This window comes from Thamnophis sirtalis, unplaced genomic scaffold (genome assembly GCF_051295495.1).
Source record: "Thamnophis sirtalis isolate CommonGarterSnake01/CBP01778 unplaced genomic scaffold, rThaSir2_p1.2 scaffold_11, whole genome shotgun sequence".
Lineage (NCBI taxonomy): Eukaryota > Metazoa > Chordata > Lepidosauria > Squamata > Natricidae > Thamnophis > Thamnophis sirtalis.
This window is the reverse complement of record NW_028261391.1, coordinates 36,332,598-36,356,760: the sequence shown is the minus strand read 5'-3', so window position 1 is coordinate 36,356,760 and position 24,163 is coordinate 36,332,598. Positions and strand designations below refer to the sequence as shown.

Here is a 24,163-nt window from a genome sequence, read left to right as displayed (position 1 = left end):
GGATATTGTTGTGTTACATGCAAAAATAATTATATAAAATCATTTTAATAATCTACATCTTTCATCCAAATGAAAGTTTATTATAGAATATTCTTAGTACCCTGTTGAATTAATGAAAGAAATTATATGCCTTTCTTTAGTCTTAAATTATTCCATAAATCAACCATGATCTCACTGCTTTTTTGTCCAAGTGACAGGAACTGAACTCTATTAATCTCAAAAAGATTATCAGAGACCCATGTTGTTTCTGCAGCAAAAGCCAAATAGATCTGGGTATAGAATTGCAAAAGATTTTGAGAAGCTGAATTGCAATGTGTTCCACAGGGAAACTACTACTCGAGCAAAAATGATTTATATCTTTGTTGGAAAAGCTATCACTGAGAAGCTATCAATGACAGAACATCTGCTTCAAATATGAGAGTCCCAAGTTCTATATACATTATATTAAAGGATCTGGTAGCTAATGATGGGAAAATACCACTGTTGGATACCCCAGAGAACCATTGCCAGGCAGAACGACCTCATTGGCTAGATACATAAGTAGACAAGTTATAAGATTTGTCATTTAACAAGTGATGTTAAAGAATACAATTACAGTATAGGTATCACACTACCATTTAACAGGTGATGCAGTATCAACAGTATACAATGAATCAAATGGCTGCACATTTTCTAGGAACCATCATTAAAAAATTTCCTTTTCTTTCTTTCAGACCTTCCTTCCCCTTCCAGATTCTTGTATGTTTTCCTTCAATTCTTCTTCTTCCCAGAATAATGATGCTACACAGCTTTTGCCTCTTTTAAAAACTTTCCTTTCTTTTGTTGACAGGAATGGGGTGGGAAAATATGACTCTATTCCCTTCATGAAAAGTGAGTGTATATCTGATATCTGCCATGATACCTAATAGTCTTGGGTATTTTGAGTGGAAACCAGCTTTATATAATACTTGAAATTAATAGATCAGTCTTATGCGATAGGCTAATATCATTATCTTCCTACTGCCAGTTCACCAAGCAAGCAGAGTTCTTTCTTTCCTATTACCTCATCTTAAGCACCACTGGAGATCTATTTCCCAGTGCAAACGTTTCTGCGTTTTCTCAAATCATTTCTTTTGTTTCTTTTGCTTAGAAGGGGGCATACATTTAATACGGGGCAAAGATGAATGCAGTTAGCTGAAACACAATCTTTTCTTTGCTTGTTTAGCTGGTCTCTGTACTTACATTTCTGATAATTATATTGGAAATTTCAGTTTCCTCTTTCTACAGGCTCTTTCATGGAAGCTCTCATTAGTAGGCTGAAATTTCCTACTCATTCTCTGTGTCATAGCTCACTCACTTCCTTGGAATTTTAGAAATTACCTTGGGGAATAGGGGAAGAGTTGACACATTATTAGTAATATGCATATATTTATATACTATTGGATTTGCCAACAGCATCATTTTATTACAAAGGTTAGGCCCTGGTATTCAGACGCTCTAATACAATTTTACTCTATAATTATCCACAGACCTATATTTGGGTTTGAATATCTACATGAATATTTATATTTAATATTTCAGCATGTATTCAAGAGCCTTTAATTTCCTGCAATGGCAAATAGTTTTGATTGACTAAAGTATAAAGAGCTGCTAATTTGTAGAGAAATAAAGGACTTTTGTATTAATAAAACACTAAAAATGAAATAAAAGAAAATATTACTTTGGTAACAGTGCCATTATTCAAATCAAATATTTCACAGTTCATTTTTTTTTATACATGGTCTAATTCCAAAAACTCATGAACACTGAAACAGGTATCCTCTCAAAATATATTTAATATCAAAGTCTATATGATTACTACTTTACCAATTGCCATAATGCTCTGTCCATAACACTCTCATGATGTAAGAAAAATAGCACTTAAAAGCATTCTACCTAAGGCAAAAAAGAAAGAACAAGTGACAAAGAATCCCATTGGTTATTATACTAATTGCAGTTAACACACATGTTACAAATATAAAGTTACCACGGAAAATAAGAGAACAAGATAAAAACTGAGTTGCCATTTGGGATCTCTGCATCCATTTAGTTGTAACTAGAATAAACAAGGGGAAAAGGAAAAGACGTTGTTGTATTAAATCTATGATTGTCCAAGAGAAAATGGCCAGATTTGCTACAGCATTAGAAAGCTTTCTTCTGGTGAGAAACTATCAAAGTAGCAGTCATACCCTCCCCATGTGCGTTTCCAAAGTCTGCTTCTTCAGGCAGGAGAGAATAGAATATTTTATTTGGCCAAGTGTGATTAGGCATACAAGGAATTTGTCTCCAGCACAGACTCATTCAATGCGCTTGCAAAACAACAGAAAAAATATATTAAAAGAAGGAAACCAGTAGAACGGGAAAATAAGTGGCAATAAAAGGATAAATAATACTACTGTCATACTCTGTGGGTTAATATACATGTACATTAGACAAACATTATTATATTTATGTTGATAATCTGATCACAAACCTTTTTAAAAGAGCATTGTCTTTTTAAAAAGAGATGTCTTTTCCTCTAACTCTCCCAGATGGATTCTGCCTTGTCAACTGCACTTCAGGCCTTTATCTTAAACTTTTGATGCTACCTATTCATTTGTTTTCATACTTATTTATTTTTCCAACACTAAAGCAGCATGAGATTGCATTTATATAATCTCCAGCTAGACCTGGACACCACCATTAATTGTTAGTTCAACAAACTGTATTTTTGAGCCTTTTAAGTACAGTGAATCCAGGTTCATGAACTGGCTTGTATAAACATCAGGCAATATTTTTAAAAATTATTCTATGCCAGTGGTCCCCAACCCCCGGTCCGCGGACCGGTGCCGGGCCGTGGAGTACCTGGCACCGGGCCGCGGAAGCCGGGTGTTCGCTGTCCCAGGCGGCCCCGCTGCGGGGAAACGGAAGCACCGAGAACAAAACAGGCGTCAACCCAGAGAACGGGAGCCTCGCAGAAACAGCCCTTCGGGCGCTTCCTCTGCAGCCGGAAGCTTCAGCGGCCAAGGCGGCTCCGCTTGAAGAGGCTCTTCGAAGCTTTTTCCGGCGCCGAGAGGAGGGCTAACCCGCCCTCCCTAGCCAGGGCTCCGGCTTCGCCACATGCGATGCTCGGCGCATCCCCCGCTGCTGCATGGCCTGCGAACCCCGGCAGCTCCGCTTTCCGGCTGCAGCGAAAGCGACAAGGCACCTGCCGAGCGGCCCCAGCCCAGTTGGCAGTGGGCATACGGTCCCAGCCCAGCCAGCCTCATCGCAGCGAGGGGCTCTTGGGGAAGCCGCCTTGCTCGCCCCCCGACCGGCTAATTTGCAGGGCGAGGCTTCCCCGGATGCAGTCCCGGCGACTTCCCTTCGGCTCGTCGGAGCTGCCCCGCGGCCAAGAAGTAGCCGGGAGGGCGGCCGCGGCTCCCCTGGGCGAGGCCTGACCGTGTCTCGGGAGGCGCCCACGTGAGCACGGCTCAGCCGGCAGCCGGGCGGGCCTCCGGAAGCGCCGGCGTTCCTCTTCAGTGGGATCGCCGAGAGGCCGAGGGCAGAGCCGCTCCCTTCCTCCCTATGGAGCCCACCGTGGGGAGGGGGCGAGGAGGGAACCGCCGCCCGTCCCGGCAGGTGGGGGTGGCGGTTCACCGGGGAGACGATCCGGAGGTAAGCACGGCTGACGACCACGCCCGCCCACCCACCTCCTTGCGGGACACTTTGGCCTCGGCGTGCCGGAACTTGAACACCCTGAACAGGCTCATGCACCTTTCCCCGCACCTCTGAAGGACGCCAACCAATGACCGCCCTCTGGGCTAGTGCCCAGAACCGCTTCGCGGGAGCCTTGTGGGCGGAGGGGGTGGGCAGGCAGGGGCGCAGGGTCGCGAACAACGCCCCCCCACCCCTGCGCGCGCTCAGCGGGCCACGGTAAAATTATCAAAGGCTGACTGGTCCGCGGCGATAAAAAGGTTGGGGACCACTGTTCTATGCAACACATAAATACTTGGTCTAATTACAAACCTGTAGATATTTTGATGGGTAACATTAATCGTTTTACTGGGTTTACACCAGTGGTGGGTTTCAAATTTTTTTAGAACCTCTTCTGTAGATGTGGCCTGCTTTGTGGGAGTGGCTTGCCAGCCATGTGACTGAGTAGGAGTGGCTTGGCAGTCATGTGACCGGGTGGGCATGGCCAACTTGTAAAATGTGGTTAAATTCACTTAACAACGCTCTTGCTTGGCAACCAAAATGTTGGCTTAGAAACTCTGACTTTGAAGCACACAAGTCTTAAAGCTGTCAAGTTACAAGAACCTTGAACCCCTAACCCTTTAGAAAAAAAACCCAGGGGTGTTCAAACTTGACAGCTTTAAGACTTGTGGACTTCAATTCCCAGAATTCTTCTTCTCGCATCTTGATGATGTGTGGACGGGTGGGGGAGGAAGCTGGAACCGATTCTAAATGGCACTGTAGATTTGGGGAACCTCTTCTATAGGAGAGGTTAGAACTGGCAGGAACCCACCCCTGGTACACACACACACACACACACCTATTTATTAGAGTAACAGACTGTAAAAAGCCTATCAGTGGTAGCCTCCAAGTTATAGGTATTCATAACAGCTTTTACATTATGTTGCATTACCCATTAGTGTATAAATATTCTGCTTTCTAAGAACTGTCATTTATCTTATAGCATCTTGTTCTTTTCACAAAGCATTTACAGCATTAGATAATCTAGAAAAAAATCTGTAGATAACGTTTTGGCAAAACTGCAGATAATGTGTTCATAATGTGAGCTGACCTTGCTTTCAGGATTTTTTAAAAAAGGGAAACGTAACTAATTACTGGTAACAAAAGCTAAATTGGACTTTGGTATTGAAGCAGTATGACTTGGAATTGTGCTTTCACACAACCACATGGATACCATTCTCTCCTAAGCTTCCCTAAGTAGTTTTTGGTGACTCTTCCTCCTCTGCATTACTTCATACTATAGTCTGTATTGTTCAAGGGGTACATCTTGTGAGAAGCTTTCGGAGAGGAATGGCAGATTGTGAAGAAGAGATAGGTGAGTATTCAATTCAAACAATTCTAAATAGTAGAACAATAGCTTTTTTTTCTTATCTAAAGTATTCGGACAAAGTATGTTTTAGAATATGACAAAGAATTATACGATAACATCAGGGATGGGTTGCTGCCGGTTCTGCATGCACAGAACAATTTACAGTGTGCATGCGCAGAACAATTTACAGTGAACTGTGCATGCGCAGTCTCTAAAAACCAAAATGGTGGTGGCCCAGCAGTGGCAAGGGAATGGGTTCAGGGAGATGGCAGGCCTGGGTTGCTGCCAGATCTGCGACACAGGCCTGAATTCCACTACCGGTTCGGTCGAACCAAGCCGAACCGGAAGCAACCCACCTCTGAATTTCCTATTTCTCAAAAGTCAACCAAACTGATACATTGAGGATTTTCTTCAATGACTAGCTTGTCCTTTGGGAATCCAAGTATTATAAAACTAAAAATGGCATATGCTTTGTCATATGATATATGATAAAAATGACATATCCAAGTATTCAAATTTTTTCATTAATCCTACTACATTTTCAATGTGATTTACAGTTACCAGACATTAAACTGGATATCCTATTGGCTACAATGCAGAAACAAAATGTAGACAAATGTAACAAGACTGTACATTCATGGATATCAGCTGACTTTTATCCCATCCCCAAGAATTCAAAAGGGCAGCATAAAAATCAGACATTTCACACTTTATTGAAATAATATTGTGCATATTTCATATGCAGCATATACCTGTTGGGTGGAATAGATGAATAGATTTATGTTCAGCTTTGTTAAATCCCCTAGAAGGATGAGGCAGGAGGCGTCTGAGGTAAATTAACACAACCGTTTATTAACAGATCATTCACAAGCGAGAACAGTAGTAGATAGGGACCTCCTCCCTGCTTGACAGCTATTTATATGGAGCTGTCAAGCAGGGAGGCCAATAGCCACGCGTTTGATAGCCCGCGCTCAGCCATGGCGCGCTGGAGCCAATCAGGAACTGCAGGCTACTACTGCTGACTGCAATTTGGCAATTCAAATATCATCAGGCTCAAGGTTGACTCAGACTTCCATCCTCCTGAGGTGGGTAAAAAGAGGACCCAAATTGTTGGGGGCAATATGCTGACTCTGTAAACTGCTTAGAGAAAATAGTAAAGCACTATAAAGCAGTATATAAGTCTAAATGCTATTGCTATTATGCTATTGTGTTTTCTAAAATATCATGCTACTTTTATAAAATTAGAAAAAGAAGTGGAGTACTGTCCCGAATTTTAGAATAGACTGTCTCTCCATGCGGGTCAAAATTCCAAGGAGCAAATTAAGTGGCATAGATAAAAGTGGGCAAAGAGGTTTCTTTCATGAATATCTGACCGGTCCTAGATCTGCAGAGATCCATAAGTGAAACATCTCTCTCACCATCACTGGCATTTCCAATCTTTATTGCTTTTCAATATTTTCTCTGAATCACATACTTGGATAACACTACAAAAATACCCTCTGAAATAATAAAAAGGGACAAATCCTCCATCCTCCAGGAAAGGAAATAACTAGGGATAATAAACTTCAGTATCAATATCAATACCTTTGGAGTGCTGTGAGTGGGATAAGATGTGAGCAATTGTTTGCAAAGAGTTTATGCTGCCTTACTCTCCTTCTCATGACTAGGTCAGTTATATATGATATAATTATGATATTTATAATATGAATATGGAAATTAACAAAATATTATTAACAGGCCTTTTCTTTCCACCTATTCTATAGCAATGATACAGTCAACAAGCTGTAAAAATTGGTGATCTTGCACATTACATCTTCTTTTTTAAGCTCCTCCACAAGAGTTGATGTACTTGAAATAATTCAATGACTTGGTACTTGCTGTTATTTAATATTTCCATTAGCCCACAACTGAAATATTTTTCTCTATTAACTTAATAGAGCTCTTTTAAGAATTTAACATGAGGCTTAGCATATCCATTCTATGGGAATGGGTAGGAATCAGGAGGAAACCACAACCCTCTTAGGATAAGAACAGACATGTTCGTATAAAATGATTTAAATCACTCAGGGACTTATTTGTCAATAGAACCCCATGTACATTTGTGCAGTCATCTGTTATAAATTATTCAGGAATCCTTACAATAGTAGTAAGGAATAGAGCGTGCTCTATGAGCTCTCCCTGGTATTGCAACATCTAATTTATCCCAAGAGAGCTACATATTTGTCCCAATGTCACACAGTACATACAAGTGCATAGTTTATAATTCACCACTGGGACAGAATATCAACCAAATTAAGACTTCTTTTTAGATTTTGTGCAATTCTACTAGGCAATTTTTTTAAAAGAATATTCTAATATTCAATAAAATTCAATAAAATAAATAATCTTAGGCAAACATGATCTGAATTTCAGATCTAATAGCAACCTAAGTTGCACATCTGTTGATTCTGATTCCTCAACCTGAACTAAACAAGGCCTACTTATTTTAAATATTTCTGTTAAAAAAACCTGCAATGATTCACTTAACAAATGTGGCTAGAAAGATCATAAAATGGGGCAAAACTCACTTAACAAAAGTCTCAACAACATAAATTTGGGTACAATTGTTGAAAATCAAGGACTATTGTATGAACAATAAAACAAAGAGGTCTAGTTTTTAATAAATACATCAGAATATATATATTTTGAATATATATCAGATTTTTAAAAATAACTTAAGTAGTGGAACTAGTGAATGATAATCATTTTATTAGGATTGCAGTTAGAAGCCTATTTCATTACAACTTGGGTTTTTGTTCTTTATTCAGACCTTTTAAATGTAAGTAAAATAAGTATCTCTGAGTTGTAATTGGAGAACCCACATTCTATACATATCTCAGGAATTTGACCCTGACCTTCAGACTATTCTGTTCCTATTTAATGACATTTTTCCTCCTGCTGAATTTGTTTTTAAATGCTTGCACTAAAATTCCTTTGAAATTCAAATTCATTTGTCAGTTTACATTTGCATTTGAATTTATACAATACTTCTTTCAAAGCAGGTTGGAGGGAAGCAAATCTCAGGACAAATAGGGATTTATCCCCACAAAGTGAATAGCATCAACTACAATGAAGCCATGGCAACTGTCAATTTAAACAGTTTAAAAGAAAATGAATTAGTGCAACCAACTCTTGAACTTCTGTGTTTTTTCACCATTGGAAATGCATAACGATTTCTATATCACGAATTTCATTATAGTGAAGTTAACCCCAAGGAATTCACTATTATTTTATTCGGTTATTTCTGATCTAGTGTCTGCAGATTCCCCCAGGATCTAAATCTGTAATATAAGAGAGAAAAGCAAAGGGTTTTTATTTAAAAAACCCTTTATTTATTTTCTATTGTCAGAAAATACTCCTTTTAAAACAACACAGAGTGGAATGAATTAAGAGTAGATTTTCCCTGCAAAATAATACAATGTCCATCCTCCCTTATTTTGCAGAAATATTAACAGCAACTGAAGACTAAACAAACATATCCATTTATTGAACTACAGTTACGTTACATTCCTAAATCCCACTAAACATACATATAGTAGCCAAATTTAGAGCACACATGTAGAAATTTGCAGTTAGCATAATAAATTATCATTACAAATTCTAGAGCAAAAGGACAGGGTAATAAAGGCAACAAAATAGGTAGATTATTTCTAATATGTTCTGATATGCCTAGTTTTTAATATTCTAGTAGCATTTCATCTGCTACTCAGAATGTGAGAATCTACGCTTCCAGCTTTGAGCAGTCAAGATTTTAGGACTCCTTAAAAACCATCAAAATGGGCCCTTGGATTATAGGCTGTTTTCTTCTATTCTAGGATAGCTAAATTAGGACCTCCTGCTTTTTTGAGGAAGTTGGGGTAATCACATTCTGCATTTCAATTCTTGTGACATTATTCAAATAATACTAAAATCTAATACACAATTTAGCAGTTGTAGTAATGAATAAGTCTTGACCAGGTAAAGACTTAACCTTCGGCATATTTAATAAACCATCTTCCTAGACATAACATTTTTGCAAGTACTTATAAATGAATAATTAGATTATTGGTTTTATGAATGTAAAGAGGGATAAATTTGCCCTATTTTAATAAATCTCTTTTAAAAAAGTTAATTATGATGTGACTAATAACATAATAATAAAAACGGTTAGCAATTTAGCATTAAATACACTTCTGAAGGGATTTTTTTTTTACAATTTGAACCCCAACAGTTAATTTTTCTAAGATCAATAGTTCCTGATGATTGCCAATACATTGATAAATCCTTAATGGTGATAAAAAAATTATGTTGTTCAAGTTTAACAACATGTTTTAATTAACACTGGCATAATTTGATGTTTCCAAATAAGGCATGTTTATTGCGGTTTTGTATATCTAGCCAAAAATATGATAAATACTTTCCCCCAAAAAATGCATACACTTTCTGAAATACTTAGCGTAGATTAGCACTCCTGAAATATGTCAAGCATTTCAAAATAATTATTCTGTTCTTTGCTAAAGCAATCCTATGCTTCTTCCAAATACTCTAATGAAGTGTTTCTCAACCTCAGCTGGAGAATTCTGGGTGATGAAGTCCGCACATTTTAAAGTTGACAAGGTTGAAAAACACTACTTTAATATCAAATGTTGAAAAACACTACTTTAATATCAAATGTTGAAAAACACTAATATCAAATGTTGAAAAACACTACTTTAATATCAAATGTTCTAAGTAACATACAATGTTAGGCTGGTAAGAAACAACTGAGATCAAAATATTTAATGTTGCGTACCCTGGAATATAGAAGAACATGCATGCTGGTTTCATTGAGCCCAGGCAGTTGTGCATCTTTGTATCCTCCACTGTGTTTCTTTCTCTACCTCCTGGCACTGGGCTTTGCCATGAAGGAGGTGGGAGAATTGCATCCAATATGAAATTTCCCTGACAAGAATGAAGTTCACTCATTCCCTTCAGTCTCAGAAGCAGAATTCTGGAAAATTCATCTTTGTGTCACTGTTCTATGAACCTCTGGACTGCAGACTAAATTAATGTTATATTTACTTCATTTGCAACTAACCAGGAACCTATACATATTTTACACACATTTGAAAATGGCACATAGGTAGACGTCTATGCAAAACACAAAGAGAAAATATATTTAAAAAAACTGACAGAGGCTGCAGGTAGATTTCTCTGTCCGTTCATCTTAATTTTTGTGTCAATTTACCATAATAGCTCACGCAGAACTCTTGAATTTTTATATTTCTCAAATAAGAAAAGGGCAAAATTCTTCAGTTGTGGAACAATTAAGATGCAGGGTCAAGGTGCAGTAAGTAAGTAAATGCATGTAAAGTGTATGGTCAAGCAAGGGACATCTTACCAGTTATAAGGTGAATCTTTTCAGATAGCTAATTTGAAAAAAACAAAGCAAGATGTAAAATACAAAGTTCTTTTGGCAGTGACCTCTAGTAATCTAGTTTTGTTCCAAATAGTGATAGGAAAAAGAAGCTAAGGTCATAGAGTCCCTTGTATAATTCACTGTATATAAATACTATTTGTGTGCAATAGCAACATTCAAAATATTATGTAGTTTTTTGAACTCAACACAGTAATATTTATATTCTTATAGGAGTAGTTTTAATATAATGAATATAACATCAAAATTCAAGCTGAGGACACAAATATTAAAGCATATGATTAAATCTAAAAAGTCAACATAAATTTAATCTGTTTAATTTTGAGTGATTTTATTAGTCCCGTAATAATAAACTCCAAATTTTAAGCAACCCCCTTTATCTTCTTAGAAAAGAATGGCCCTCTCAGGGATGTGACAATTTAAGCAAAAGTACAACACTGATCCCAATTAGTGCTACATGTTATATGGGACCTGTCCTTTGAGATGATGGAGCAGAGAGTTATAAATACAATATAGCCGGCTACCAAAAGCATTTGATGATATGCTTCCTGCTGTTAATTCATCAGAATGTGTTTCTACTGTTCATGCTTCCAAGTCATGATTGTCGCAGTGGTTAAATGCAGCAGTGCAGGCTACTTCAGCTGACTGCAGTTCTGCAGTTCGGCTGTTCAAATCTCACCGGCTCAGGGTTGACTCAGCCTTCCATCCTTCCAAGGTGGGTAAAATGAGGACCCGGATTGTTGTTGGGGGCAATATGCTGACTCTGTAAACTGCTTAGAGAGGGCTGAAAGCCCTATGAAGTAGTACATAAGTCTAACTGCTACTGCTGCTACTACTACTACTCTTTTTTTCCAACTGATCTTTCCTAGAGCTTGTTTTTCATCTACTGTCTCCTGCCTTTAGGTTCATTTTGAAACTGAGGCTTCAGAAAGTTATTTCTTTTTTATAAGTTATCACTACTGAATAATAGAACGCATTGTCATTATTTAAAGCTAAATCTGGTAATCTCAATTTCATTAAGGTTGGCTCTCTGTTCAATTACAAAGGAAGAAGTGGTTGCAACTATGCCAAAGGTGTCAAACTCATGGCATCATGGTGTCGTCACATGATATATCAGGACTCCCCCACCCTTCACTAAATCAGGAATGGGCATGGCTAGCACGTAATGCATCCGGACCGTGGGCCGGGAATTTGACAGCCCTTAGCAATGTGTTAATCAACATGTCAGAGACCTTGGTCTGAATTCTTACCTTGCACCAGGTAGCCAGAAAATATTTTACTTTGTTTGGCCCAAATGGAAAAGCTATTACACATATGGAAGGAAGAGACCTAAAGTATCCTATCATTTTCAATTGATTCTTCTTTTAGAAGAATCATGGTATCTTTCCAATGGAACAGCTATCATCTAATATGACTGTCAGTAAAATTCCTTTTAAATCTTTCATTCTCTGCTTGGAAGTTTTGTGGTAGGAAGAGAGGAATAGCCAAATATTTAACAGCTCAAGAGTTAGATTCCGTAGGAATGGTTTAAAAAGGAATGTCATTAATTTTTAAAAAAATATAAATTCTAACTAAACTTATTATTGAGAACAAAATGTAGGTATACAGGTCCAGGAAACAATTTGTTACAGCCAAAGTGGAGATGATGGAGAAATGGTCTTTATTAGATAGACATCTCTTTGTACATTTGGAAAGTCTGTTTATAATCAGCTGCCTCTGTGGGTGATAAGGAAGCTTTGCGTGTTTTGCCAAAACTCAATGTGTGGCCACCATATGAAACTAGCTAATTCAGCCCACTTGGAAATTAAGAGGATGCTTGGTTTAAAGGCAATGGAGAGAGAAGTGGGAATGCTGAAGCACATACGTGCTTGAAACCGAAGAAAATTAAATCTAAGAGTTTGTAGCTGTTTCCACTGAAGTTCTCTGAGGCATAAATGCATTTTGCATAAGTGTTAATTCTGTTTCTACTTAGAAAAGGAAAAGTTAATAACACTTCACAACCACCCAAGCTCTAGAAATCACTAGTAACTGAATGGAATCATCTTCTGTTTTAACTGTTGCTTAATAATAAATGCTAGATGCACAACTGTTATAGGCACCTAGAGGTTTCAAGTCTTGCATCACACTCCAATCATGGGATTCATAGTACCATAAGTTCTAAAGCAATGGTATTTTTTAGGTTATATTAGAATCTGGAATGGCCTGAAGGGGGACTTTTTAAATGGTAATATAGAGTATTTCTATAATTTCAAAATGTGATTATCAGCAATACTAAAATTGGGCCTTCTCTTTTCATACAGCTGAGTGACACCCAGAAAATTCTGTGAATATATATATATGGTTTGTATTGTGCAATGGGTTTCAGTGGGCAAGAACCAGACCAAATGGAACTGAGGAACTGCAGGCAAATGCCTGTGATTTATACTCTAGGCCTACAGTGCCTTAACCAATCATAGAACTAGAAAAAAGCCTGCCCAAATATAAATGTTCTAAATTTCCCTTCAAAACAGTTGGGGTCATCTAAAGGTTAGTTTCACTTTAGCACAGTTAACAGTTAAGGTCATATAAAGGTTAGTTACACTTTAGCACAGTTAACACAACTATATACATTCAATACATAGCAGTTTGTTTATTGTATGAAGAAGAGTTTCTTCATGAATATATACATTCTGAAGATAATATGGAAGGGCACATATACCAATGACTCCTTGATGCCTTCGCTGTAATTTCATTGGCATTCTCCATTGTGTTTCAGTATGGCATTTTATAAATATTCCAGTAGACTTTTTCTTAGTGTAAGATTCTTACTATAAGAATCACCAAGGACCCCATACAACTATATGTATATTTCATGCTATATTGTACAATCATCAGCTGTCATTAAGTGGGTTATTACTAACTCATCAGAATCAGCCATATTCATCTTAGTTTAAACAAACATGGTCATAAATATATAAAACATAAGTGGTCTATTAGTTATATAAAATGTTTGTCTTGGATAAAGAAACAAACAAACAAATCCATGCATGGCTAGAAAGCTCGGTTCTTTATAGAGACTCCTTATTCAGAAATTGACTCACTCAACACAAGGCTCAAAGATAACATTTTGCTGCAGGAACAAAGTATATCAGTTACCTGCAAAAGGAGGGTTTATGTTCTTTTCCTTTGCTTTCAAAATAGGGATCAGAAACGTAACTGAGGTAGACACAAAGTTTTTACGAGATGAGAAAAAAAAAATCCAGCCATTTCTACCTATTGAATGACTGAATGAGACTTCTGTGGATAGATTCTATTTAATTTCCATGGCTCCTATATTTTTAAAACATAATTTTAAAAATATGAAACAATCTCTGAATTATCCTGCCTTTAGATCCAAAACTATTGTTAATTTTTAAAAGGTTCTGGTTCCACTATGAAGTTCATAGTTCAAGCAATTTTTAAACAAGGGTTTCTCCTATCCTCAGTTTATCTTGGTTAAAGCAACATGTTTAAAACATACACCTGCCAGGCTTGGAAGCCATCTTTTACAGTAGGCCTCAAGCCTGCTATATATTCAAACATATAGGAAACTGGGAGGTGGGATTGTATGGAGCATGGGAGTTGTGTAGCCATAATAACATTCTTTCACAGAGAATCAAGGTCATTTTGTCCCTGCACCTAGACTGACGTTGATGGGAGGAATCTTCCTTCATGACAGTGGTTGATTGGGCATGTGATGGACATGTGGGTGCTGAGGCAGGGTCTTGAACTTTCAACGGAAGAAAACCTCGGAGCTTTCAGATTTGGGTTTTCCCAGATGTGTCATCATGGCTCTTCTAATAAATTGGAACTTTGAGGAACAATAAATTGGAACTAGCCTCGGACTTTCATTTTTTGGAGGATGCTATTTAGAACCCTGACAGCACCATTGCAATATTCTGTTTTATGGAGAGAATGTATCTACATTATATAAAACATAGAAAGGGAATAAAGAATGGTAAGAAAAAGAAATTAAGGCCAAAGCTTTAAAAATGGTAGTGAAAAATAGTTAAACCTAATTTATACTAGAAAGTGAGACTGGTATAATTGTTAAGGTATCAAGCAAAAAACCAGGACGATGTTCTAGTTCCTATTATGGCCCAAAGCCAGCTAGGTCATCTTGTATCAGTCATTTTCATCAGCCCTAGGAGGCAAGCAATGGCAAATCACTTTCAAAAAGCTTGCCAAGAAATCTGTAGTGGCTTGTCCAGACAGTCTTTGAGAATCAGACATGATTGAACAGAAGAAAGAAAGAAAGAAAGAAAGAAAGAAAGAAAGAAAGAAAGAAAGAAAGAAAGAAAGAAATTATACTAATACCAGGCACTTTATCTCTCTGTATTTTTTTATCATGTACCTTATATTCAACATATTCATAACCCACTTCATGCAATGCATTTTGCATTATTTAAATTAGGGGTTTAAATCCAGACTGATTTATTGTTTCTGATTATTCAGAAGCAAGTTGCAGTATTGGATGGTAGCCTTGATTGTTCTTTATTCCCCTACAGCAATGGTAAAATTTAGTTCCACTAAATTCAATAAAAATCAGGATGCAATCATGGATTTGACATCTGGCATTTTTTGAAACTAGAACCTCCTGTCGCTATTGTTTTGCAAAGCAAAATTATTACTACTGCAATTTTTGGCCATGGACAGCATGGAAGTCCATGGCATTGTTTGCTATTTTACCATAAGAAATTAATGGAATCTAAATTCAGACATTTTGCAATTCTCAGTAATAGAAGAGTAAGCAAGTAGGCGTTCAGTATTACACTTCTTTCTGTGCTTTGATGAAAGTAATTCCTGTATATGTATCACACATATGGCACGCTGAGTGCAGCACAGCAGCCATCAATGGTACTTCATCTATTAGCAAAGAGTCACTGTTGTGTTTCCCAGAAGCATTCTGAAAAGGTGTTTCATTTGCAGCTTCACATAAGTAAACTCCAAAAATCCATATATAGCCTGAATATTCAATAGCTCAAAAACATATGCTTAAAACATGTCAAGCTTCATATGAAAAATGTCCTTGCTTGTTTGATCATATTGCAACAGCTGTATAACTACTGTTTGCTCTTTCAAATGGAATTCTAAGATGCATCAATTTGAGTTTCAGTGTAACCTTTTGGTTAGCTACTGAACTGTAAAACCTGACATCAGATTGTCTTGGTGAAATATATGCTACCTCAATGTCAAGTAACAAAGACCCTTTATTTAAAACAATCCTTTGTCTGATTAAGTCACATTATTCTGATAAGTTAAATGTACATAACTAAATCGGCAGCAAGCACGTTCAAAAATTGATCTAGAAAGCAAATACACAGCAAAGCGGCACACAGAAAGACGCAGATGTAAGGATTGTTATAGGTAATATTTTCATGCTATGATGCTGCCAGGGACAAAAATGATCTTTATTAAAATGGAGAAGTCAAAGAGTGTTTGTTATATGTATATGTTATATGGATTACACCAAGTTAAATACCAGTTCAGCAGGAATTTCACGATACATCATTCAGCTATGTCCCTTTGCCCTAACTCATTAAGGGTACATATTTGTTTAAATTCACAAATTAGAAAAAAAGATTATGATGATTTTTGAAAAATAAAATCTTTGCTAGGATGAATTTGTTGTGTTGCATAGAGCATGAGGAGTATGACTGTGGCAGCTGTTGCCACTACTGAGAGAGTTTAAAGCCTACCAGGCTTTAGAAATGAAGAAAGGGAGCTGCTACAGAAGAAAAGAATTCATAACTTTGTCCAAGACTTTCTCAACTATAAACAATCCAGTTTCCTTTCCAAATATTATCCGTCTCAGTGCCTGAATATTCCCATTTCCCACTACTGATCTTAATCATGGTTAAGAATAATACTTCATGTAGATAAATTCCACTTTGCTCTTTAAAAATGTATACATTAAGCCCACATTCATTGTCATAAGTCATAGCATAAATAATATTTAAGGTCATCTTAGAAAAACAGGAATTTTTTTCAGTTGACTTAAAAGAAAATAATAAAAGAAAAGCCATACAAATCTTGTGATCAGGAAATGGAATTTTTTGTTGGGATCATACTTTCATAGCTAACATTTAGGGCACAGGATTGTGTTTGTTTTTCTGAAATGTACTGTTGCTGACAAACAAAATAGAATTATTCCTACTCTGTAATTGTATTCATATTACATTGTTTGCCAAATGCAATCTACTAAGATTCATATTTTCGGCCAAAGAGGCAAAGTACTGTATTGATAATTTTTTCATTTATTTCTTTACTTTTTATTTGCAATTCATTATAATGTTATGGTATACAGCAAGATTTACATTGTAATATTACATCTTGATTATCTTAGCTACCCAGAAGGGCAACTTTGTAGATGCTGGATGCTTCCAAAATCATTCAAATTTGAAATCTTTTGAATGATTTCAATTATTCAAATCATATCATCCTTTTAAACAGTTCCAAGATAGAACCATTGCCTATTTATTGCAACATATTTTATTTTTTAAATGCTGGTGAATTAAAAAACTCTCAATCTGTCAAGAGATTGTATTGTATTGTATCGTAGAGCTGTAATGGTGCAATGGTTAGAATGCAGTGTTGCTGGTTAATTCTGCTTATTGCCAGGAGTTTTATCCTGACTGGCTCAAAGTTGATTCAGCTTTCCATCTATCCAAGATCAATAAAATGGGGACCCAGATTGTTGGGGCAATATGCCGACTCTATAAACTCCATAGGGGTTGCTGTAAAGCACTGTGAATCAGTATATAAGTCTAAGTGCTATTGTTATTGCATGTGGAGTCCTTTGGAAAACATTCTAGAAACTATCAGCCTTTTAAGACAAGCCTTCCAGACAAGAAGCATATCCATAAGTACTAGCTGTAATTTTATTAAAAGATTAAATTAACAGAATCTTGAAAATATGAAAATACATTGTGCCTTTCCAATGCAAGAAACTAACCATAAATCTTCCTAGGTATTTGTCATACGCCCGTTCCTTCTATGAACTTATCTGTCACTTGGCTGACCATTTGTGTAATCGTATCTCTTCTTCCTGTCTACTAACATCATCCCCACATACCATTACAAAATTTCAGTTAGCTCAAACTAGAATTAACTGAACTGTTCGTTGATCCTGGTCCATAAACCTATTTGCTACATACACTGGCTTTAATCCATTTCTATATCCAATTCAAAATGCTGTATTTGATCTTTAGAGCCCAATTTTTTGTGTGTTTTATTATAAACTTTAAATTATAATCTTTAAAACATTTAAATAAATTAAAACATTAAAATATGATCATATCATTTTTAAAATGCTATAAAATAAATTATGAATATTCAACGGTATCCAAAAACTATTGCAGTGGAACATCTCATCAAATGAAATATTACAATGTTTAATATGAAGGAAATGATTAATATAGGTTGCCATTCTTTATCTACTTTATTCATCTTTTAGCTCTTGTATTTCATTTCAGTCTTTAACCAGGAAACAATAAAACTCTCACCAAAATTGCAAAATAAATTATTTCATTTGTTTCCTTATCAACCAGCTAAAATAACACTATGTTTGTTTTCAGTGAACTTATTTCGAAGATCTAGCTAATATGCCTTATCTACCCTTTAACACGTAACCTCATTTTCATTATAACTTTATGATTCAGAAGAACTAGAAAGAAGTGCATAAAATCTAAACTTACATATTTCATGAATAATTAGGATTTACGTATTATCTCTTTAAATGCAAATTTAAAAAAACTGTGTCACAATTTTCTCAGCCAAGTTGGCTTGTCTTGTTGATAGACTCAGAGATTCACTAATGTTTCTACCCAAATATATTGTAGTTGGAAACAGTTTATGATATGAAGAAGCGAGGTCATTCAGATTTCAGAGATGAAGACACTTCTGCAACATACTGTAAGTATAAGATATCTCTTTTTGATAACTTGAAAAGCACCATTCAAGTGGTATTCCCAATCCAGAAATCCATCCAATTAAAATATCTTTTTGAATATCATACTAGAAAGATCAGTGGAAACAGATGAATTTCAAACTTAGTATTTTTTAGAAATCTTTCACAATTACCTTTCTACCACATCTTGACCATTCCAGCAAGTTGAGCTGTCTTTCATCACGAGATCACCTTCACAAAGCCTTTCTGTCAAAGACGCATAAAAAGTTCTGGATCGTTTCATATAACTGATAAATTCCCTAGAAATTAAATACAGAATATTTTTTAAAATCATTAACTATACATTTATTTCTTCCTTCTTCTTAATAATGCAATAGTTGAGATTCAAAGATCCCTCAAGTTTCTTTAAAAAGTGGATGAAGAGATAGCTGTTTCATACTTCATTAAATTCTAATTCATCACTTGAACTAGACAAATTAAATCATATTTAAGATGTCAATTGATCAAATTCATGAGCTAAAGTAATGTTGAAGTGGAATAATATATTATTTCTGCCTCCCTTTTTATGTAGAAATCTGAGCATGATAGAGAACAAAGTAAAGAAGATCCAATGGGTTGCAAAAGCCAAATTTGTAGCTCAAAATTCTTAAGTAAAGATAGTATTTACATGAATTGTCATGAACTATTGAAACATCTTAGCATTTCATTTAAATTTTTCATTTTTTAAAAAAGATGGAATTGTTGGACAATATATTTTATTTGACAGTGTAAACAGATATCCATCTTGATGCACAGTATCTCTAAATAAATCTGTTTCCTATTCATATCTATGCCACCCTGTTGGTATGTTGATATTTTAAAAATTGCAGAGAGGAAAGTTTGTCCCAAATAATTTCTAAAACACAAATCAAACTCTGAAATGTGTATCCACCTGTTGGATTTGTATTTGACAGTATTTTGCAATTTAGATTTTAGGGGTCATAATTTAATAACTTTTAGAGAGCCATACTTTGCCCGAACTTGATAAATGAATATTAAAATTATATTATGGTAATGTTAAATGAACCTTTCTCTTTTTAGAATGTATGAAGACCCTTCATTAAAATGAAGAGACAAAGGTATGTTGACTTCTTTGCATTCTTACCGAGACATTTTTTTCAAACTTCTGGATTTGTCATTCTTTGAAGATTTCAGAGGCAGAGAACTGGAATAGGCCAAGGAGAATAGCCAAGGGGAAAAGAGGGAATTCAGGTAAATAAAGAAAGAAATGAGAAACAAAACGTAATAAATTATTTGAAAGAAAAGATAAACATGCACAGGATTAAATCAGAAAAGAATAACTCCTATTAAAATATTCTTCAACCTATACTTTAAATATAGTGTAGTCCATGCCCCCTCTATTGAGGATTTGGATTGTTTACTAAATCTTATGGAAATACATTTATTTCTTTAAAAACAAAAAAAATAGATATGACTATAAAATAAAGCATACAATAATGCAAATAAATCTTTTTATTTCTGACATATCCAAATGTCATGTTAAAAGCATTATATCTGAGAACTATATAAAACATGAAATATGGATGAAAACAAATACTTTTGATGGGAAAACAATGATTTTCAGGGGCACCCAAAATCAGCTGGTTTATAAGGAAATATAAAATTGAGCTGCCTCTTGGGTATTATGAAATGGCTGCAGCTACATAGATAAACAAATAAGTACAAGTCTTTTTGCTTGTTTTAAACAAGCATGAAGTATCACAATGTATTCCCAAGAATTTTATGTCAGTGGTGGAACACATAGTTCATATCAAGACATGCTCAAGTTTAGTCCCTGGAGTCTATAGGTAATCCTGGGAAAGACTGTCTTGACAGCACATTTTGTTTTATGTGTTGTGTTTCTTTTTTACAATGATGTATATTTCTGGATTAAACTTTCAAACTTCGTTTACCATCCAGAGTCACTGTGGCAAGATATACTACCCTATAAATAAAATGAAATAAAGAAAGAAATTGGAATAATGAAAACTTTACAAATTTGAACTACCGTGTTTCCCCGAAATTATGACATGTCCTGATAATAAGGCCATGCCATATTTTTCCTGTGGGCAAAAATATACGCCCTTCCCCAATAATAAGCCCCCTGGACAACCTCCGTCCAGCCAGGCAGAGCACCACTCACCAGCCTAGCAATATCCTGAAGGTGCAAAGCCGCAGGAGCTTGACGCCTTTGGGATACTGCTAGGTTGGTAGGTGGTGCTGTGCCCATCTGGAGCGGAGGGTTACCGGGCAGCTTCTCTCACAAGCAGCCACCCAGGAATGCACCCTTCCAGCCAGGCAGAGCTGCGATGGTGGTGGCAGTGGGGCCATGGCGGCGGTCCCTGCAGGAAGAGCTGGGAATGGTGAAGCTGGGAGGCATGCGAGCTGGAGGCAAAACAAGTGCTCACACAATCTCTCTTTCCAGCCGGGCAGAGTGCCACATGGCTTAGCGCCTTTGGAATATTACAGAGTGGCACTCTGCCCAGCTAGAAAGGGGGGTTGCTGAGCGGCTGCTCATGAGTGTGGTCACCTCATGGCGACTTTGTTTCACTGCTGCCCACTCACAAGAGTGCAGCCACCCAGCAACCCAAACCAATAAGGTCCCCTGATAATAAGGCCCAAGCAAAATTTTGGGGTGGAGGTCAAAAGAAAATACGACCCTGTCTTATTTTCGGGGAAACACGGTAGTAACGTCCAGAACAGTTCAGTTTTCAGAAGCCCCAAGATATAGAAGCCCTTGATGTAAACTCAACTTCTGGTATATACATGGACACAACAATTTAAGCAGAAGGTTGGCAGCGTTACAGAACTGCTCACCAAATATCTTCAGGGAATTTTTTAGCTGCAATCTAGTTTATAGCTCTGATAGATGAGTCATATACTATCTAAGTACTAATGGGGTCTGACACTGTGTCAATTTTTGAAATTGCCTTGTTTACAGTATTCCTTATGGGAAATATATAAGAAGATGCTTATATTGCCCAGAATATCACCTTTATAATTCGCTATTTTTTAAAATAAAAAATAAAAAATGAGCCAAGTGTATGAAATATTTTTTTACACAGTCACAGATTTAAGATGTAGTACCATGCATGTAATGCCTTCGCCCTTGTGATTTCAAAATGCACTGTCTCTTAATACTGAAACTATTAGGTATATTTAAAAAAGGTATTTACATTGCTTATACATTTCTGAAAGACAACAGCCACTCCCAGGTTCTGCTTGGATATATCATTGCATGCATAGCTATGGTTAATTAGAACAGCATGAAACTTTCTAACAAGCCAGCCATGTCCCAGAGAAAAAGGTTTCACAAAACTAGAAAGATATGGGAAATGGAAAATAAAGGCAAACAGCAGTAAATAAGAAATTACTATTTTGAGAAGACACATTAGCCATAAGGATAGAGCAAAGGAATCCAAGAAGTAAAATCTTAAACTGATAATATCACCATCTTGGAAAATGGTGTAAAAGGCAATCATAAACTTTTTTCTCTATCTGTATAATTATTTAGCTGTCACTTGCTGATTTACACTACAGCAGTGGAGAACACAACTAGCCAATTCACTTAAGAATCACTCACTTCAGCTGGTTCAGATATCTTAGCAAGTGACAGCAAAATCATTTAAGTTAACTGAGTCTAAGTCAGTGGTTGAAGTAGGACCTACTATTTAAACAAAGTTAAGAATTTTCAGTAATTCAGAGCTGATGTTAATTTACATTGCCAGTTGCAAATTACTGAAATATCTAAGATTTTAACCTCTAGGCCATGCTTCTACTATTGATTTTATCTCAGTTCCTTTCATCATCAGTGTATGCTTAGTTAGAAACCTGAAAACTGTAGGCAGTCCACTAGTGTAAGCTACAGCCTTGCTAATTTTCTATTCTATATTCTGATTTTACAACTGATTTTACAATCAAGATATTTATTGTCAGATTTTCTATTCAAGGTTTTATGCCCATCAATTACTGAAATCAATGGCTCCTTGACTGGATTGCCTTAGATTAATTAAAGATCTATAACTCTATATATTTAACTCAATACTAATTACAGATAGGCTTTTATTCCACAGTTAATATACATTTGTTTAATTCATTTATTGTAATTAAAAAGTAAAACATGACAGTTCTTTCCAGTTTGTTTTTCATCTGTTTGAAAATCAAGGGTCTTTAATACATGATGAAAATGTGGGAGAATCAGAATTACTCTCATCATCATCATTTGGGGAAGCTTTCACCCAAAATTTATAAGGAAACATTTTTCTTTTCAAATTACCTCCTTTTATTGTTAATAGTTATTGAGTGGGCCATTGTTTGAGGTGGTCTCTCTATTTCCTTTGCTTGAATTATGCTGTCTGGCAAAGATTTCACTTCTTTTTCTTCTGGATGTCCACATACTTTATCTACCTGTAAGAAGACAGGAAGGGGAAAAAATGACACCAGATCAGAACTAGCAAACATAATACAAAGCTACAGCATAATCGTGTTGCTTAGAGTTTTGCATTTGAAGGAGAAAAGGTCCTTTGGATCACTCAAGGAGATTCACATAGCACCTGTCAGCAGCCCCCTCAAGCAGCTGCATCTTTTCCAAGGATCACACAGTTGCCTTTCCTAATTGCAGCATAATCCTGGGTTGAAAGAACTGCCAACAGGTGGTATATTCATACCCATCCATATTTTTGTCTTTGAATCCAAAGATCTGCACAACCATACATAGTCAGTATTTTTTAGATCAAGGTTGCTCTTGTTTTGGAGTGGCAAACTAAGAATAATACTTTAAGCAGTAAAAGAGGCCAAGGGGAAACAAAATGTTATTTAACTAAAAGGTACTTACATTTTAATTACACCCTTATAGTTTTGACTCAGCACTAGATCATATGTTCCATTACTGGGGAAAGATAGTATGAGCCACGGTTTGGGTTTAATGGAACAATCCAAGACAGGAAATTGCTATAGAATTATGATCACTGAGAATATTATTGAAACTCAGCTGAGCTGGAAGGGCAAAATCTTTTTCCCCTCCCATAATTACATTGAAAGGGAACTGCAATGCAGGATGCATAATCCTCAGGCTGGTATAAATTAGGAATCCAATTCTAGAATAAATGTTCCAAGATTTTGCTGCCTTTGACTAGTAAGAATACTTACTGGTGTAATCATATATCCATGAAGCTTTACATGGGTACAAGCAATAGGCCTGTGCAAAATAGGCACAACCCATCTTATTGTTTAATTTGAGATGGTTCCCAAACTACAAGTGAAGCAACAGAGGTTGACATGCTTCATGTGAAATGTCAAAGCAGCACTGATCCATTCCAGCTGGCTACTTTGCAAATGGCTTCTCTGTATGTGCTGTATATATACAGAAGACCAACGAAGAGCCAGAGAAGCTGCTGAAGCAAAGTTCAACTGCTCTGAACCATAAGTAAAAGCACCATGCTGCTTCACTTCATGGATCCATTTCAATGAAATTGAACCACTCCAGTGAAACGTTGAATAAGCGATACAAAGGTCAAATGATTGCAGCTGGTGGAATTCTTTTTCATTGACACAGAACCTTTCCCCACTGCTGAGTTAAAGTATTATCACCCAACCTTGTGTTGGCAGAAAACTATACAGGCATGAAAATTGCTACCCCTATTGCCAATTCCTTATACTACCTCTATTCCAAGTCCCCACTGAATGACATTGTCCTGATTATGCATGTATAGTGTGTGATTAG

The 24,163-nt window shown here is 36.4% G+C and overlaps 1 protein-coding gene across 2 annotated transcripts in view; it reads right to left on the bottom strand.

Moving 5' to 3' along the window:
* Positions 1 to 24,163, bottom strand: part of LOC106548573 (glypican-5) — a 319,942-nt gene that overhangs the window by 171,950 nt on the left and 123,829 nt on the right. The window contains exons 4-6 of one of the 2 annotated variants that reach the window (XM_087725521.1): positions 22,718 to 22,848; positions 19,547 to 19,606; positions 18,576 to 18,701 (exon numbers count right to left, since the gene is read on the bottom strand). In XM_087725521.1, the coding sequence (XP_087581647.1) occupies positions 18,576 to 18,701; positions 19,547 to 19,606; positions 22,718 to 22,848 (317 nt within the window). The remainder of the gene's footprint in view (positions 1 to 18,575; positions 18,702 to 19,546; positions 19,607 to 22,717; positions 22,849 to 24,163) is intronic. The other variant, XM_087725522.1, reaches the window with a different exon arrangement.